At 37.4% G+C, this 19,839-nt stretch overlaps 1 protein-coding gene across 2 annotated transcripts in view; it reads right to left on the bottom strand.

The window, feature by feature from the left end:
- NUP107 (nucleoporin 107) overlaps positions 1–19,839 on the bottom strand; it is a 32,063-nt gene that overhangs the window by 11,119 nt on the left and 1,105 nt on the right. For both annotated transcript variants that reach the window (XM_087767920.1, XM_087767921.1), the window contains exons 3-15: positions 18,156–18,245; positions 13,686–13,801; positions 11,572–11,707; positions 10,933–11,036; positions 8,918–9,045; positions 8,540–8,588; positions 7,239–7,310; positions 6,575–6,663; positions 5,588–5,666; positions 4,484–4,597; positions 2,233–2,323; positions 970–1,046; positions 367–426 (exon numbers count right to left, since the gene is read on the bottom strand). In XM_087767920.1, the coding sequence (XP_087624046.1) occupies positions 367–426; positions 970–1,046; positions 2,233–2,323; positions 4,484–4,597; positions 5,588–5,666; positions 6,575–6,663; positions 7,239–7,310; positions 8,540–8,588; positions 8,918–9,045; positions 10,933–11,036; positions 11,572–11,707; positions 13,686–13,801; positions 18,156–18,245 (1,205 nt within the window). The remainder of the gene's footprint in view (positions 1–366; positions 427–969; positions 1,047–2,232; positions 2,324–4,483; positions 4,598–5,587; positions 5,667–6,574; positions 6,664–7,238; positions 7,311–8,539; positions 8,589–8,917; positions 9,046–10,932; positions 11,037–11,571; positions 11,708–13,685; positions 13,802–18,155; positions 18,246–19,839) is intronic.

The raw sequence follows: 19,839 nt of genomic DNA, 5'->3' as shown, positions 1-19,839 counted from the left end.
GTTACAGAATAATCTTTGGATACACCAACTCGTCTATAAGAATACTGTGCATGAGCAGGAAAGTGACTATAGAAGCCCTTAAATAATACTAAACTAGAAAAGAACAACAACAACAACACTAGAACTGTTTGTACTGAAAGTCAGCAGGAATAATACTAAGAAAAGTCTATCGTATATTTAATTAAGGCACGTCAATCTTACAAAGAACATGTCTACTAAAGCAGCAATGTTTGCTATTGTCCTGTTTACTAGATCTTTAAAAGTACAATAACCAGTAATCGCAGTATTTCTGATGATATCACTGTCACATATGATAAAGAAAATGCACAACTACCAAACACCACTTAACTAGGAGGCCTGACATACCTGTTTGAGGTTTCCACTCAGTGCTGCATAGATTGCTCTCTCATATCTATTAAACTGCTCCTAAAATAAACAGTAAAGAAAAAAAACAACCCTTTTAATAATAAAGCACGTAAGTTTTCTAGTCACTTTACATTTTATTAGACATCAACCGATTACAAAATGTTCCCTCTAACAGTTTCCAAGAAAAGCCGGAAAATCAGAGGATGCTTCAGGAGCCAAAATAAGAACAGCAAGTGACTCCCCCTTCACTAGCATCCCCTTGTAACTTATCTGAAAAATGCATATTGACCTGGAAAGAAAGCAACGCTTGTCCTTTCCCATTCAATTAAGTCAAGATGAAAGTCAAAGTTAGTGTCAGGAGTTTCACTTTCAATCAAACAAAAAAAAGTCAGACATTTCATAAGCCTGAAAAATTGGTGCTGATTATGTAGATTTCTCACTACAAGACATAAATATGTTCTTTCAGAAGTCCTCTTAGAAACATTAATTGCTAATCCCATAGGCAGCAAACACAGAGGGGGTAGGTTTACTTAAAATCATATTACAGAGTTCAGAAAAGTTCGAATTTATATATTAATATCAAGCAAATCAGCGTTATCTTACCTCTTCAGCCATACGCCAACAACTTATTTTCCAAATGCACCTATATGGATTCCCTTGAACAGGCTCCAGCTCTTTTCCTACATGCAAAGGATAATTACAAAAAAAAAAAAAAAGGAAAAAAAAGGAAAAGAAAAAGGCGGTATTAAAAAAAAAAAAAAAAAAAAGAGAAACCAGTAACAAGGTAAAGCCTATTTTCTGTTATTAACCCAATTTCAATCCCTTTGGAACGCTTCCCAAAGCATTTTGATGCTTTCAACTGGACTGCAAGGAGGCTTTTCTGGGAAGTTTGGTAAACGCACATCTTAAAGTTACAATATTTTGAAAGCTTAGCTGCTATCTAGCTTTGAAGAAAATAATGTTTTTGACCATAACATATCTACAATGTTTACATTTGGAAAGCACAAAGTTAAGGAGAAAAGGAATTTTTATATCTTAAGGAATACAAACTTCTAAAAAATGTCACTGCTTCAGTACTGCTATTCTGCATGCATCTGCATGAGGGCATGCATCGTGGAATTAAAACCCATATAACAGCAGGCTAGGTAGGTACGCTCAAAACAAGACTGGGACAAAAAACAAGGCTAAGTGGTGAAGCATGCAGATAAAAGTAGCAGGCTATCATGATTTAAAAAGTAGGAAAGCATTATGCCTTCCAGACCCGGCTATGCACAACACTTAGACACGTTCTTAAATTCTTTGCTAAATCCTGCAATGTCCTCAGCATAAAGAGAAGAAAGGTACTGTGTTATAAATAGGACCGTGTGCAAGGAACCCCAGAATCAAGGAGAAAGGTAATTTAACAATTTTCAAATATTTTAAAAGCATTTATTTCTCCTGCATTTACACTTGCTGAACTCTGGTCCTACTATATCTTTCTGAAGCTGGATATAGAGTCCAACTTCGAGTCTGTAAGCAACAAGTTGTTTGCTAGGTGGCACAAGTCAGATGTTGAGAAAATACAGACTGAAATATTATATGGAAGTGGAGAAAATTTGTCCGGAACTCTGAGACATCTATTTCCTAGTGATTATGCTTGATTTTCAAAAGGAAAGTGACTTCAGCATGTTAAGTGGATTCAGTGAACCTTCAACTAAAATAATTTCATATTAGTTTTTACACATTTGACAGACATGGTAAAATATTTTAGATACAAAAAAGGCTCTTAAGGTGAAAGAGTTATTTCTCTTTGCCACAGACAGATATTAAGAGAAAGCCCTCTGCCCTATTTTTACATCTGTCTCAAATGCTCTTTGAAGTAGATACCTCCGTTTATGTTAGGATCATGATACAATTTCCATCCTTCCAAAGTTGCAGCTCTCCAGGCCTGACCACATCGTTTGCATAAGCGCTGTGCCTGAAAAATAATGGATTTTCTCAGCAACAGACTTCAAGGTAGGAAAACCCACTAGCTTCTCCTTTAAAAATTATGTAGAGATTCTACTATGCAAAATATAAGCACAAGGAACCTTAAACTCAAAACAGCTGAAAGATTTCCAAGTAAATAAAATGTCAGTGTTTTTTTCACTAAACATTTTAGTTTTTCAGACAGTATTTATAGCTATGTGAGAAACATGCTAGTGTCTCATCTTTGCTAGCTTGAACAGCTGTTACGCATCCTGCTGATAAGTTTAGTTTAAGGTGTTGTCTTGTTGCTTAGATGTATAATCCATCTCTTCACACAGTCATCTACTTTTCCAGTTGACTTAGCCTTCCAAACCCCTCATGCGCTTCTAAAAATAGCAATCCCACCTTTCCCATAATGATATTCAATAGTCTATGCACTAGCACAAACAGGTTTAATTCAAAGCTATTTTGAATAGCCTGGAAAGTAGAACAGAAACTGTACAAAAAAAGATTGCCTACAATTCTTCCAATCCTACACCCCTACAAAAAAAAAGTCATCTGAAGATTATCAGACGACTGGTACCATTCCAGGACTGATGAAAACAGTATGAACAGTGACAGAAATTGCAATAAGCTGTCTTGGTTTGTTTAGTCAAATTCTGTTCTTTTCACAATGGAAGGCTGCAGACATTCAGCCATTTTGGGAATGGTGACAAACAGTAAATTTAAAGCAAGTTGTTCTAGCTTACCTGCTGTGTATTACCTATTGTATGGTAAATGAACAGAGGTTCATTCTTAATTCAGAGTAAACTCAAAGTATTTTAACTTACTCTTTCAGTAGTGAATAACCCACTTCATGCTTATCAGACAGTAGGGCCGTCATGGCAGCGACTGCAGAACAACTGATGCTGCAGATTTATATTCACATTGCCCTGCAGCAACGTGCTCACGTGCCCATACTATCAGAAAATGAATAGATGTGCACCGCAGTGGAACAGAATACTAGCAAGTAACCATATTCCTAAGTCTAAGGTCTGGGGCACAAGAATCTCAAGTCCCTTCCCCCCCCCATCACTCAAATGTCATTATGTATACATGGAGCCTAGAATAAGGGAATCAGTTTCCAGCTTAGGCCTTTAGACAACACCACAACAGAAGTATTTACGTGATTAAATCATGAAAGCCACTTCTCAACTGGGAATTGTTATACGAAACAGCGTTAGGACCAAAATTGCCTGGATGTTACTCAGCTAAGGATTAATGCAAAGTATACACATCATATATTCTCTCTAAGGTAGGAGAACAAGCAGGCTTACAGTGAAAGAGTTAATGGAGAACAATAATGTGCTTTCTAGAATACTCAGATAAAGTCTAGCAGAGTTTTCACTGCTGAAGACCTTGCCAAACAATAAAGGCAAGAAAACGATAGGTAGAAAGCACGAAATAAAAGTTATTTTAACTTATAAGAGTAACCACTGTAAATAACTACATTTCTTCTGATGGCAGTACTAGCCTATGGAGCTTGTGTGCTGGTCGCCCGTTCTCAGTCCTGGGACACACCTCCAAATGTGCCACTGCAACGGTTTGTACAAGGTAAAAAAAAAAAGCCCCTACTCTTTCCCTCAACTCCACTCTGATCATACACCCAAGGGAATGTTAGAGGAGCAGAGCAAATAAAGTTTGATTAATTTAATGCTATTTCTAAGGAAAGCATACATCAAACCTCTCTCTCTCTTTAACATTACAAGTGCATTCCACTCTACTATATCTAGAAGGAAGCCTGTATGATAATCCACTGATTATTAGAGATGCAATTAGGAAGTTCTTTGAAACATTCTGTGTGTTTGTCTAGCAGTATTTAGCATCAAGCCACTACAGTAAAAAAAATATTGTCAAACAACCAAAAAATCCAAAGATACAATGTTTTTTCCATAACATCCATTCTACACCCAAAGTTACTTAACTAAATGCAAGATTTTATTAAAATAATAATTTAGCAGTCCATCACTGTCGGTATTGATAATAAATTGGAAATTAAATCACTACAAGCCAAATCTAAACAGACACTTTAGTCCACAGCTTTTCATCAGCTTTAATACAGTTTTAAATATAGATTTAAAATAAGTTAAACTAGTTAACCAAGAAGATACTATAACTTTCTGCAGCATACCTCATCTGTCATTCCTGCTCTGATGAGAGTGAAGAGATACTTCAATAACCTTGCATCATCTTCTCGATCCAAATCGTCAAGTGGCAGTTTCTGTCTTATAGGAGCATCTGGATCCTGCAAGAAAGAAAAGTCACTGTCCATCCACACAATGCCTGTCTGTTTCTTCCCATGATTTCCTGCCCTGTTTTATAATTTGGAGTCACTTTTTCACATTAGCACAACAATCTGTACAACCCACTTAATATCTAGCATGATACTTCCTCGTCTTTCCTCTCTCATTTCTTCTATTCATCTTCTGTCACTATTTCTATCAGAAGAGGCCATTGCAATTTCTTTATTTACTCCACCACCTTGTTTTTTTGCCCCAAACTTCTCATCTTCGAGCTCTTCTCACCTTCAAACACCCTTTCCCCCCTTCTGCCTCTCTACCTACCAGACTGTTTCTCCTCCTCCACATTCTAACTGAGAAGGCTTTTCACAACAGCTGTACTTGCTTCTATTTAATCCAAACAGACTTTCTCAAGCCATTCAATACCTCAGATCACTCCCCAATTTAATTAGCCTTCTAAGACTGCTTCACTGTCACTGAGACAGTTCATCACCTCCTTCTACTGGACAATCCTTTCTTTCCTTGACTTCCCTCCTATTAGCTTTTACTATAGTAGCTCTCAAGGAATCCCATCAGGGCTTGGTTTCATTCTACTAGTCACTGTATAAAGACAGCACGCCCTTATCTGCAAGGGCTTCCAAACCGTTTTATAAGCTCTTCTGGTTAGGAACATGAGTTTGTTTCAGACATAAAAAGTAATAATAAAGCCATTTACTTCGCCAAATAGATGACAGGTACTTGCAATGGGGGGTGGGGGGGGTGGAAGTGACTGCTGAAAGAAAACGGAAGTCCATATATCCCAAAAGGGAACTCCAGAGGTGTCCTGCCTCACAATTTCTGTACTAATTTTCATCTTTTCCAACTTAAATGTTTTGCAATAGCACAACTATTTTTGGATAATACAACTATCTAAAAATTGGTGGAAGGCTGTGAAAGTAGCATATATGCTCTCTAACCCATTTTGAAATCAAATCTTGTTTTTAAATAATACTTACCAACTCTGTTACCAGAGCTCGAGAACTTCCAATGTATGTACTTAACTGTCGCTGCTTCAGGATATGTAGTGTGTTCTCCCTGAAAGCAGTGAAATGTTTCTGAGAAAAACGTTTTTTTAGCAAGCATCTTTTAATAAGACACAAATATCGAAAGATATTTTTTGTTACACGGAACATGGTTACAGAAGAGACACACTTGGTTTGGTTGGTTTATCAATGAATTGTGTTACTGTTGTGAAAACGCAACATTTCACAAGAAGTACAAGATTAGAATCAATTTACGTATCTTTGATTTCTTTCAAAAGCATCCATTATTTCAATCATTCATGTATTTAACTATGAACTGATTTCTGCATGAGCAAAATTTCCCATTAGCATTCACTATAAAGTCAGCGTAGGACAGAATTTCAACTTAGGATGCACGCATGATTCCAAAAGCCTGTATTCACTGGCCATTAAAAGTAGGTTTATTCTAGGCATCTAGAATCAAAGGTAGGCTTTGGTCTTCTCTGTCGTAAAACCCATCATTGATATTAAAGATGACGATAACAGCTTCTGCTGAAGAGTCAATGACACAAAGTGATCATAAGCAAAAATTAAAGCCAGACAAGGAAGTGACCACCTAAGAACTCATAATAAAAATTGTTTTATCCAGCGTAAATAACAGGCTGACCAGCAGGTGACCGTCTCTTATTGTGTTTTATTATGAAAAATCAAATCTGCACCCAGGTTAAGATTAAATTAAGTTGCTTTGATGGTTTTCCTTCTATCCTTGCCTCCCAAAAGCAGTAACTGACTTTTGAGAAGACATACTTCAGTGGGTAGGTAGGAAATCTCAATTTTACATCTAAGAATTTAAAGAAAATTAGTGAATGAACTGAACAACTTTTAAAAATACACTTCTTTTTAAGAGTGATTCTGTGTCTGTGCCTGTGAATCCTACACTTGATGGGAACATGTATACAGTCAAAGAACGTCTGAACTCACCAATATACAGATTTTGCATAAAACTCAATATTATCGGAGAAGTCCCCAATTTCATCCTTGGCAATGCTCTCTAGCCAGTCTACCACCAGCTGGAATAAAATTAAATTGCATTTTTAAAACAAATGTAACAATATTTGAACTGCTTTCCTATCACCTCTGGATCTACTCGTTATCTACATGGTAACCAAAGGCGCACACATCCTGAAGACTATTCCACTGTCATTTTAAGTATCCAGTATGAAGGTGGTCTAGGCACTTGATCTCCATTTCTCACTAGATGCTGCAGTTACTACAGTGCTACTTAGCAGTTTATTAATCACCATCAACAGTAACAGATGCTCCAAATGGGAATAGCTCTCAGCCTTCCACCCTCTCCAAGCTAACCTGAAAAACACTTCTGATCTTTAGAAACCAGAGAGCATTATTTTTACGCATACAAAGAATAAATGCTTCAGGAAATATAAAGAAATAAGTATTAGAAATTTTTGATCTTTAGAAATTAAAGAGCATTATTTTTATGCATACAAAGAACAACACACTTCAGTGAATTGAAATAAGTAAGTATTAGAAACAGCTTAATTAGGTGCATAGAGCATTAGTGTTATACACATTTAAGTGTCTAGTGATCTATTTCCATTCTCATCTTAAAAACTTTCCATCATACCTGGCTTTGTCGAACAAGTGAATCTTTCTGAAACAAGTTGTCTACATTCGTCTTTTCACTAGCAGTTAAAACCTATTTAAGAAAAAGCTGATTATTACTTCATGGAAAAGAAAACTTGCCACAAAACCATAAATACCAAACTGAACACATACTAACTCATAAACTTTCTGCAAGTTCAGTATGCTACCTCTCCCCTACCCCTTTGTTAAAAATGCATGGCGCTATACTTTTGTTTTATTTGGATTATTGTTTACATTCAGTTACACCAAAAACTGTAAAAATGAGATTCAGAATATTATTCACAAATGTATGACCGCAGAAAGATGCTACATAGTAGATCCATTGATTCCACTGACTACACTCATATTCTCCTAAACCCCATTTATTACTGTACACATAAAAAAGATGACATTCTCAAAGACCATATGCACACTAACATGAACAAGTGGAAAAAAAAAAAAACAACAAAACACTAAACCAAAAAACCCAACCCCAGAACCCTCATCCTTCTATCTGCTCTCCTGCATTAATTTAGCTTTCATTAGACTCGTAACAAAAAGAGAACAGGAGATGCATTTTCCTAAAAAACATGGGTAAGGAGGAGACTGTTTTTTGGCACAAGTGTTTAATTTAATAGTGACAACTTAGCAGGGGGAATCCTAGAGGAAGCTATTTTATGACCAAGAAAAAAGCAACTGCAATCATATATTTTACAAAGGCAGAGTCACTTTACTTATTGTTTTGTCTTCCTAAGCATATTCTGGCAGCAAAGGCTGGAAGTACTGTATCAACATAGACAAGAAGACCACAGCTGAAACAAGAATGCTAAAAACTTTGGATTTCTCTTGAGATAAATTGGAATCAGGGTTGCAAAGGCTAGACAGCTTGAGACCACATGTTCTTCTTTTAGGCAAAGCAAAATTAGCTCTGACCTACAGGAACATTACCACTACTGATGCAACTTTTAAAAAGAAATAGTTATTTCTAGTGGATTTTCCAAGCATATGTGGAATACTTAAGGAAATAATAAATAAAGTATAGTTTATAATATTTTTACGCTAGTATTTTCTGTTAGAACTGAGTATTTAAATTCACTTTTCACAATATATGAAATAATTTAATATTTATCTTGATAATAATCAAATCAGTCTCATTTTTGTTTATATTCTTTCACCTTTGAATTTTGAGTGGCTGCAATATTGAGATTATAAAAATAAAATACAAGCATTTAGCTTGCATTTAGTTTATTTAGCTAATTATATCGTTTAAAAAAAACAAAAACAAAAAAAGTCCAAGCTTACTGTGATATCAAATGCCGTTTCATCTTCCAGTGCAGACTGTATTCTGTCTCTAGAAATAAAAGTGCAAAATCTTAATGATTAAAACAAAGCTGAGAAAAATCAGCAGAATGCATAAGTGAAAGCCCTTAAAAATACCTTTACAAAAATGTTCTTTTAAAAAAATACCAGAAGTTGCAAAAGTAATAAGAATAGGCCCATTTACAACTTTCATTTCTGTAAGCAGGTAATAAATAGACATATATATCAGCACCCAGTTCCATAAACAGATTATTAATAGGTACTGAATTGCTTCACTCCATATATTTATAAACTCATAAAAAATATATCCAAGAAAGTTAGCTCAGTGCAAAAATATAACGTGCTTTTCAAAGGAATTACCTATAAAGCGAGGACAACAGTCTCCAAGTTACCATTTCCTGCTTGAGAAGCCACAAGACACTGGCAGTTTTTGAAAACTTTTGCTGTCCAGGAGTTGCCCGATAAACTATTTTTCCTAATATATTCACCTGAGGTAAATAAATTTATACATAGTTAATATTTGCTCATCATTGTATTTTTTTTCTAAGCCATTACAGCAATCTTTTCATTATCCTCAATGCTCCTAACAACCTAGTTTGATTATCATCTCTTCAAAATAGTTAGATGATACTCCACACCATAAATTACCTTAATTATTAATAAAAATAATATTAACACAGCCTAGACGACATAAACCAAGAGAGTAACTTTGTTTTGCAAGGCACTGTACAAAGGATAAAACCAGCTTATGCTACTCAATTAAAAAGCACCAAAAGATCAGGAGGGAGAGAAGGCAATGACTGAGGAAAAAAAAACAAACAAACAAAAAAACCATACCCAAACCACCAAACCCCCCAACTTTGTTTCCATATACATCAATATCCAACATAAAGTCAGCCCTACTGGTATTTGTGACAGTATTTATCAGTGCCTGAAAGATACCCTTTCCTTTCTAGCTCTGGTAAATGAGGAAACCCAAACTGTTGGTTACCACATAATTTACAGTATCACCAGAAAGAAATTGTATTATCTTTCCCTTTATTTATTATCAAGAAAACTTAGATAATAAAGTCTTCTCCATCAGTAGCTAGTTCCAGAGCTCCTACTACTTCTAAGAATGGCCCCAAACTCTTACATTTTAGGAATACCCTATTTATCAGGCATCAATATATTCACCAGTTTCAAGTGGGAGGTGAGCAACAGATTTGAGAAAAGAATGAAGTGTACCATCACGATGCAAGAGAGGAGCATGATCTTCTGTTCCCTTCTATTACCTCCCAGAAAACATGAAAAGAGTTCATGGCTGCTAGGAGCCTCTGGACTGATCTCAGGGTACAGCTAACAGGCAGCACGAGAGCTCAGGGATGTCCCTCCACCCCCATCCCAAGCCCTGTCAGCAACATCCAAGCCAATCCTTGGAGCAATATCCTTCACTCTACTTTTGTAGGTCCTTGGCAACATACAATCAACTCCCCACAATTCCAGGTGGCTTAAACCAACCACTCTGTATTCCATGATCTTGTCAATGGTATCCATATTCTCAAACAGGAGGAATGGAAGAGACCTTGGAAGTTCAACCATCTCACAAAATAATCAAGTTCACTTTTATTTTCCTTGTCTTGTCTGCTTCCCGCTTGGGAATACAAATGTGGTACACACCTCATTAAAGGTTTCAGCATTCTCCAACTCAGTGCCACGAACAAATATGCACAAAACAGGGCTAGCAACCTTCTACCAAGAACACATTTTCTTAACATAGAAACAGGCATGAAGTCTCTTAAAAAAAAATTATCTGCCCACCTCCTTCTTTTGTGATCAACACTTATTGACAGAAGCATCATAATTTCTTCCTTTCAAACTGTCAATCCCTGCTGATTCTGAACTGTCAGTCAACAGCCAATCGAATAAAAAACTGCGTCTAAAAGCAGCGACACCTTAAATCTAACATTGAGCCCTCTACTGCCAGCTTGTTAGCAATGTAGCAGAAAACTCTTAAAGCATCAGAAGACAATGATTTTATTTATTTATACCCAAGAGAAATAAGTACTTTTTAATCCATCTTATTATCATTAACTAAAAATCTATACATCTGCTCATGTTTATTGTCACTTGACACTTGCAGTGGAATGGCAGCCAGATGACATTTTTAGTATTCAGCAAGCTACACAATGGGTATTCCTGTGCCAAAGTAGTGTATGAGGAAAGACAGATGCTATTCAATGCTAGTGTTCAGTGACTCATAAGACTGCAACCAGCTGGGAGATTTGAATTATCTATGTTAAGCACTGTGACTTCAGCTTAAAGAAAAACAGCAATACTACTTTAAGGAAGGGACTGTAAAATAAAGTAAATAAAAAACCAAGCAAACTACTTACCTGACTGTTACAAATACTTTCATACTCATCCACAAGATCAAAAATGGTAGTTGATGTATGCTTCAGAAAGGAATGCAGAAAATCTGAGTACATGCTCATAGTAGCTAGAACAGATTTAAGAAACAGCCATATTAGTCAGATACGACTTGGTAAAAAAACCTCAACATGTTACAAAAAAAAATCCTTCTGATGACAAGGCATCTCATCTTTCGTAAATCTAAATGAGGACAATGATGATATGAACTATTTATATCCCATAAAGTCAGAAGAACTTATCAGCTAAGAAAGTAAGATACACAGAAACTATGAGGTAAGTCAAATAATTATAAAACTTTTGCTGTAAACATGTCATCTGAGAAAGTTTTAGCAACAAACTGTTTTAGGTATCTCCACAAAACTAATCCAGTTTGCATCTTACATCACCAGAGCACCCCATTTGTGACATCAGTTTCCACAGAAGACACAAACTCTCAAAACTCCAGTAACTGGAAGAGCTAACTTTCTGAACTTTTTAAACTAGACTCTTTTTGACAAAGAAATATCTCAGTAAAATAACACAGAAAAAGAAAGAACATATATATTTATATCCCATAAATAAAAAATGTAGTCAATTATTATGAAAACTTCAGATTGTCTCACCAGCTTCCCCAGGATCATCCTCACGCAACAGTACAGCACTCATAGTGACATCTTCTGTCATACTGGACATGTCCAGATTTACAAACATTCCTGTCTGCTGAGGTGAGAGTGCCATTGTCCAGCTACTTTCATCGAACTAAAAGCATAAAAAGAACATAAGGAAAAGAAATAGCAATCTCAAGACTATTATAAGCCTAGCTCCAAGTTTTTTCATTCTACATAAATGGTATAAACAGAGCAATTCTAAGAATTAATAGTGAAGTAACTGCCTTTAGATAAGGTGCAACTATGCCTTTAACAAACAGCTCTGAAAAGATAAATTTTAATCTGGAAAAAGGAAATTCTCGATGTTTTTTTCAGGAAATAACTAAAGTAGAACCTAATCTAATAAGACCTACTTTAAAACACCATGTATCGCTTTTCATCTTAAAACAAATAAATCACTGTAAACTTTCATATTCTGTTACGCTAAATGTTTACTTAGTATTTTGTTATTCAAAGTAAAAAATGACAGAATAACATTGACTAAGTTGTAAAGCAGCTGTGAAAAGTTAAACAAAATAGTTAAAATTTTAATCAGAACCATTTACCACATTCTTTCAACCTTCTTGGTGAATTGCTCAAAAACCATTTGATCAAATGAAGCAATACATGTTTAAAATAGTAGCAAGTATCAGAATATTAAAGTGGGAAATAAAGACATATCTATACTTTTTGAGGGATATTTCAGGGGAGGTATTTGATAACATATCTGACATTAGAGCAGCAAAATGGCCAAGACAGAAGACAGACTGTACATATACTGCACTGACAGGACAACTTCCTATAGCTGTTTCCATGACAGCAATTGCTTTCTCAGCAGCAATTAATGCTATACAAAGACCTAAAGATGTGCCACTGGTTGATTCTTTTTCCAGACTCTTAAAATGGTCCCACCCAAACAAGTACAAACAAGGAACCAGATGACATTGCTGTAGCAGTCTCTCCAGCATATCCAAAAACTGTGGACAGATACCTGTTATTCTTCCTTTTATGCCCCAGTTTCTACCCACAGTCTTCCTCTTGCCTGATTTCTCTCTGCCATTATTGCCCTCTAGCCAACCAGAACAGAATGCTCTAGCACTCCGACTGCAGAGTAAAAATAACAAGAAACTCAGTTCCAATAAAATCGTATCAGGTCTCTGTGGGAAATACAAAAAGGGCTGATGAGTGTTCTTATCTCCCAGCAAGTAAATTTCCGCAAGACACAATTTTAAGTCCTTTTTCTGTCACTCTCCTGTGAAAGCCTTTGTCTAGTCCCAAGTTTCCCCCGATAATCTAAACTGGATTAAAGTCAGAGCACTAAATGCTAATCTAAAGTGTACTCCACTCACAAAACACTGGTTACAGAATGACAAGAGGCTCTGAATCAGAGGAAAACTGTCACTCCTAAGAGCTGTATACACATTAATCAACTAAATTTTCAGAACCTGAAAATTTTAAAGAAACAAATGGGCTGCAACAAACTATGGAAACAACTAGAAGGAAGAACGAATTAAAATGCACATACAGAAAGACATCTTAACTTGGCTTGAGTTAATTTAAAAACAAATGGAGATAAAATACTTCAGACATCCCTACTGATAACTTTTCTAATCAGTGTTTTTCCAAAGACATTACAGTAGAAGATAATTAACGTCATCTGAAAAGTCATCAGAAGAGCTTGTTCTTTGAAGTCCAAACTTTAACATCCAAGTGAAGCCTAATACTGGAGAGTGACAAAATAAGAAAAATTCTGAAGGTTTAACTTGCTGACACAGAACAATTGTCTTTGAAGAATTTGTAAACAAGCAAAGTCAAGATTTTTGTAGTCACAAGCTGATGTTATAAGGACTAGCTTAACACGCATGGCCTATTTAGCAAGGCCTTAAACCCCTCTATTATTCCTCACTGCATCATCTCAAAGAACACCACAGTAATAAATAATACTAGTAGCAAGCAGCAACAGTAGTAATAACAAACTTGTACCACCCACAGTTTGTCCTTGGCGCAAACAACACTGAAACACTGTAAACTTGTAGTTTCTTACAAGCTTCACAGGAACAAAAGAGGAAAAGGTGCTCTAGCTATCTTACCATTGACAGATTGCCAAAAAGTCCAGGAGTTGGCAGAATAAGAGGAGATTTTCCTCCGGTTCCCAGGATGGCAGACATATCGGATGGTTTCATGGAGCTTCGATTTAGTGCAGTAACTGAAAGAGAGAGAGCGTTTTCTGAAAAGAAGTAGTATTTAAGGCCACTATGCTCCATCAAGGAGCTCCAAAGGAAGTCTTAACAGAGACTGAAGTATTTATGAAATCCTGCTTGGTCACAGAAGAAACAGACAAACCAACCTGATGAAGAAGTAACTTGCTCCTGTCCGTCTTTATTTTCCTTCCATCAGAAGGCTTGTACCAAACCCACAAATGACAATTATAAAAGAAAAACAAGTCTTAGGCCCAACATCACTTAGAAATAAGGAGGTTAACTATCAATAATGGAACTTAATAGTCTACACATCTAGTTACACTAGAGTTATACAAACACCCTGTTAACCAAGTCTGGAGCATACTCAAGCCCTAGTTTTCCAAGTAGGGCATGTATAAACATAAAAACTAAAAACAAAGTGTATCTATTGTCATTTCAGTTCTTCCTCAAGTGCAGCAGCATTGCAGAGAGAAGTCTGAAGCCATGTTGAATGTGAGCGTATACATGCACCGAATGTGTGACACACCTTTGGTTACTAAAGAGTTAATTGGTACGCTCACACCATGAGCACAAATAGCAATAAATCTCCAGTCACTCCTTGGAAATTGGTCTCCAAAGCCTTAAAGCAAAAGGCAACAAGTCTGCTCTGCCAAACACTACATCTGCTCCAGATACTCCCCTGCATGCTCCCAGGAATACTGACCCATGTTAAAAATGGAGACACTGCTTTGCAAAATGATAAATGCCCCATCCTATGACAACAGGGTGCTTCACCACAACAGACCGTCATACAGCCCAAAGACCACCGAATTTGCACTGAGACAGTAGCTGCTTGGGTCCTCTTATCGACCACAAACAGCCTGGAAAGTAATCTAAAAACATTGGTTGCATCAACACAGTGACAGCCAGATCAGGAGCTGCGTCAAGAGCTGCAAAGAGGGAATGACACATAGTCCCAGAGTTTTGTTAGCAAATTTGGAGACAGAAGTGCTTGTACAGCCCTCAGCAGCAGTTCTTGATACCAAGATAGCTTCAGTCAGCATTGAGATCATCAACATTTCCTTTTGGACTTGAGGACTGCTGGAATCAGAGGCATCAAAGATGCCTACAACAGCATATAACCACAAAATAAGAGCATGCCCAGGGTCTCCATCAGACTCGTCCTGAAGACTGCAAGAGTATATCTCGTCAGATCTCTGACACCCTCAAATTATAAGGTAGCAAGGGCATTGCAAATGGGTACAGGGACCCTAGAAGGCTTTGTATCAATAGGCAGATTTGGTTTTCCATGTGTCGATTTCACACGGGTCTAGAAAGCTGAAGAACCAAAGGTTTCTGTCCCAAGGTTTATGCGTTTGTATTAGCACATACCTTGAATCACCAAAAATAAATTTTCCCTAAACTCTTGAGACGTGAAAGTCAGACATACTGACGATCAAAGAGACAAATCAATTCTCAGTCTGTGGAACTAGAATTATGACTACTAACATTAACGGTCTGACTCCGAAGTTGCAGATCAAAGCACTTAAATTGTTAATGGGTCATCATTCTCCTCTCCTCCATGGTACCAGAAAATAATCACTATAAACCCTGCTACCCATATGATACAATGCACTCAAAGGTTAGGAATTTACAGGGTGGCAAAAAAGAATTATGTTGAATAATCCTCAAATAGTTTCTAATACCTCCAAATCCACAATTAGGAGCAACTGACATCAGAGGAAGCAAAAAAACTTGTCCCCAGGAGAGGAGAGAATGGATGCCCTTCACAAGAACACTTTAAATGTTCCACTCTAGGAATGAGACTGTACAATGGGAACAGAAACAGAAGTGAAAATGCTGACACTTTGTTTGTTGCAGAATCGTCAGACAGTTTGAAAGAGAAGTAGCTCTAGCCTATGCAGCAGATGACACTTGCGACTCTTAGAAAATCTGTACAGTGCAGCAGCAAGGGTTAAACAGAAGAAAGACAGGATGCCATGGAGAAACGCAGGGTTGTAACGAAGAAGCGCAGAAGTCTTTGGATTAAATAGTGCAGGAACGTCAAATAGCAAACCTTTTTTAAGGACTGCCTGTCCACTCATAATGCTGTTTGAAGAAAGTTTATCACAAATCATAGCCACACATGTGGATAACTGTCAGCTGTGTTTAGGGAAGTTTGCAGAGAGAATCATTATTCAGAAGCCAGAAAGTCTTCTCCTGAAGTCTGTTAAAAAATAGATGGTAGGTTTACAGTGTATATGCTGTCTAGTAACATTTCCTGATGTAACATCTCTATGATGACCAGCCATACAAATGAACAGAATTGCTCAACTTTAAACCTTCTTGATCAGAGTATTTTGCATCTGCGATCTGTACTTTCACCTGACATCAACTCTCTATGTTTCTGGGGGGCAGCTGCTGCACAAGCAAACTGTACACTACCTCTTACTGAAATTCTGTACTGTTGAACTTTCTGAAAACAGATAAAACAGAAACTTCATAGTGACAAAATCACGGCAAGCTGTTAGATCAACATGCTAACCGAAATAAAGATCTTCACTGAAGACAGACAATGGTCGAGATGGTATACACATGTTCTAATTTGAAGATAAAAGTGTGAAAAGAGTTACTTGATTTTGAAGTGCTCTCTGACCATCACAGTGTGACACACAATGCGTCTCTCTCAAAACAACTAACACAGCACCCATCTCCAAGCAGTCCTGAAAGGTGGATGTGGAGCAGCAGAGGGTGCAACCATCCTCTTGCAGCTTGCTGGAAAACACACTGGCTAGATGATGACAAAAAAGAGGAATCCTTTATATAAATGACTGAATGATGACAAAATAGACTACAGGGGAAGACTGTGACAAGGAAAAGGGAGGTAAGCCCTGGTGATGACATGGAAACGTGAGGAATGGGCACGTTTCTTTATTTCAGCCCCAACTAGTGAGGGAGGCTCTAAGAAGACTACAGACCTTTTCACAGTATGTTTAAGTTAACACTAAGAACAATTTGCAGTTTCACTGCGAGAGCTGTCAATGCTGACACACAAGCAGCTTGTGCTTGAGAAGAAGGCTGATGCGAAGAGCATTTATCTTTGCTGCTGGCCACCAAAACAGAAGCCACTAGATATTACACTAAATGAGAATAAGCGGGGGCTACACAGAACTTGTCAGGAATCCTGAGAAATCATGAAGAATCAGTCTCTCTGGAACTTGATATCTTTGCACCAGTGCCAGTTTGGGAATAACCCCCAACACGCTCCTAATATGGGTCAGCTGAGGCAGAACACAGGAGTCAAGACTGGGAGGTTTCAGGACAACCTGACCCTAGCCACCATGTGTGGTTCCACAGCCTTTCTGTGAGGTGTACTGTCTAATTTCTTCTCCTGCTAGTGGAGAGGGAAATGATTTCCTGATGCAACCAATAAATACACCTGGTAGAAAGGTCAGCAAGAGAATTAACCTGCTACAAAAACAAGGATGGAAAAATACCTGAAGAGACATTACACAACAGACAATCCTAAAGAATTAAAAGCTACTGCAAAACTGAATGAAGGCTGTGAAAAAGAAGTAAACACAACAAACTAGATTGCTGACTAGTAAGGCAAGAATCAGTTTCAATGTGGTACTTGAGAGAAGCTGAAACGATACTGGACATACTCTTGTGCCAAACAAAGAAAATGAAGCTCAAACACCCTCTAAAAACTGGAAGGCAAAAATCCATTGGCATTCAGCAATTGCATAAATACATAACATATGAACATATATGTTGACTGCTACTAGGTGGTTTTTTCCGTATTTATAAATGTGTTTAACTTCAGAATCACAACATCACCAAGTAGTTGAGGTTGGAAGGAACCTCTGGAAATCATCTGCTCCAACCCCCTTGCCCAAAGCAGCGCCAACTAGAAAAGGTTGCTCAGGACCTTGTCCAGCCAGCTTTGGTTATCTCCAAGGATGGAAACTCCACAGACCACCTGGGCAACCTGTTCTAGTGTTCAATCACCCTTACAGTAAAAAAGTTTTTTCTTACGTTTAAACAGAATTCCCTGTATATCCTGTTGTGCCTACTACCTCTTGTCTTTTCACTGGGCACCACCAAGCAGAGCCTGGCTGCCTTTTTATTCCCTCCCATCAGGTATTTATATACATTGACAAGATCCCCCCGAGCCTTCTCTTTCCCAGGCTAAACAATCCCAGCTCTTCTCAGCCTCTCCTCACATGTCAGATGCTCCAATCCCCTAATTGACTTTGCGGCCCTCCACTGAACCCACTACAGCGCATCCATGTCTTTCTCCTTACGAATTGCTATGAAGTATGAAGTCCAAGTGTATTATGCCTTTAACTAAATACTAAAGAAAGAAAGCAGTCTTACCTGGCTGGCGAAGCAATGAACTAGGAGTTCGGGAAATCAACTGGCCTCTGGGCGTCATGTTTCCAATAGTGTCATCCAGGGATGCAAGAACTGATTAATAAACAAGTTAAGAAACACTCTCCTAAACATGCTTTTGGCTCTATTCAAAACGACTTTGAGTACTCGGAAAGGAAAAATATTTTGCTGTAGCTCAAATATTATGAAGATTACACATCTTGTCTTTCCGACTAAAGCAGAAAGTCCCATTCATAAGCCTGAGTTAGGTCACAAAATGTTTCACCAGAAGCTTAAAAGCTGGAGGGCTAAAAGGGACACTGCAGAGTAAAGTTCAGAAACCTGAGTACAACAGGTCTGGGACTCCTCACTCCTCATAATTGCTCAGATCAAAGAGAATACTTTTTCCCCATGAGGAGCTACTTTATGCTACATAAACCACAACAAGAAAATCTGAGACTGAATGCATTTAAAAATAATTTCTCTCTCTCTCAGTTCCAGGATGCTGATGGCTTTAACAAAAAAAGTCTCTGTTGCTCTACGTTGCTTCTTCCTGTCAGCAACTAGGTTCAGTGCTCTAGGTATGGTTTATGAAGAAGTAGTTGTATAAACGTTTCAGTATCCTATGTTATATCAGTGTCCGAGAACATCATGAGTCTTAGGGACAATATAACCAGGGCCGATATCTCACTAGTTTTACTCTGCTTGCAAAAAACAGGACAAGCAAATGTACTGGATTCCTTTGCCATGACAACCAGAAAAATACCATTATATTAGCTGTCAAATTACACGGTATTTTTTTTCTCATTGTAAATAAGTGGGGGAAAATAATTCTGTGGAAATTTAAATCTATGTCTGTGCACTCCTCTTGCTATTATTGTGGATGGAAAGCTAGGATACGCTAAATAATCACAATACTCTGATAACACAATACATGCAAAAGACCATAAAACCATAAAATTAAGATATAATGGAGTGAAGAAAACTGTAGTTTTTCAAGAACTCAAGGATGGAGTCACCTGTGGCTCACAGTTCTCTGGGCTGACATCAACCTGAGTTCATAAGCCCATGAAAAACTGTGAAATGCCATGCTACACCAATGTGATGGCACAAGTTTAGGAGATAGGCAATGCAACATCCCCGCAATCATAATTTAACCTACAACCGAAATAATCTAAACATAGTCAAGAATTAACTACACAACATTTTGACAATCTCTTACTTTCCCTGAAGTCTAGCAAATAATCTTCTGAGCCATCACTACAACGGCTTTGACATGGTTTGAGACTACAATGGGGGGAAAAGGAGGGGAGAGAGAAAATTCCATTCAGAGAAAGTACTATTCTGTGAAAAGGCAAAGAATTGCATCTTTTGGCTTATCCCTAAGTTCTTCTGCAAAGGCCAAGTAATGTACCATGTTGCTGAAAACACACTATTTTTCTAAACGAAACTCATCCAGATTTCCTAGTCACACTTTCAGTCAGCCATTAATATACCTCCCTACTAGCTTTTAGATATTGCAATCATAGTTTTGTTTTTGAACTTTTCTCCTTCTTAATGCATGAAAATATCACACAGAAAACAGACTACAGAAGGCGAAAATACGAGACAGTTCAATAGCAAAATTTTGACTGGAGAACACCCCATAAATCAGATAACAATTTCACATTATATTCATACATTCCTCACT

The sequence above is a fragment of the Nipponia nippon genome, unplaced genomic scaffold (assembly GCF_047370975.1).
Source record: "Nipponia nippon isolate SJK-2023a ecotype South Korea unplaced genomic scaffold, ASM4737097v1 scaffold_3, whole genome shotgun sequence".
NCBI classification, from domain to species: Eukaryota; Metazoa; Chordata; class Aves; order Pelecaniformes; family Threskiornithidae; genus Nipponia; species Nipponia nippon.
Note: the sequence above shows the minus strand (reverse complement) of the source record. Positions and strands in the feature narration are given on the sequence as shown.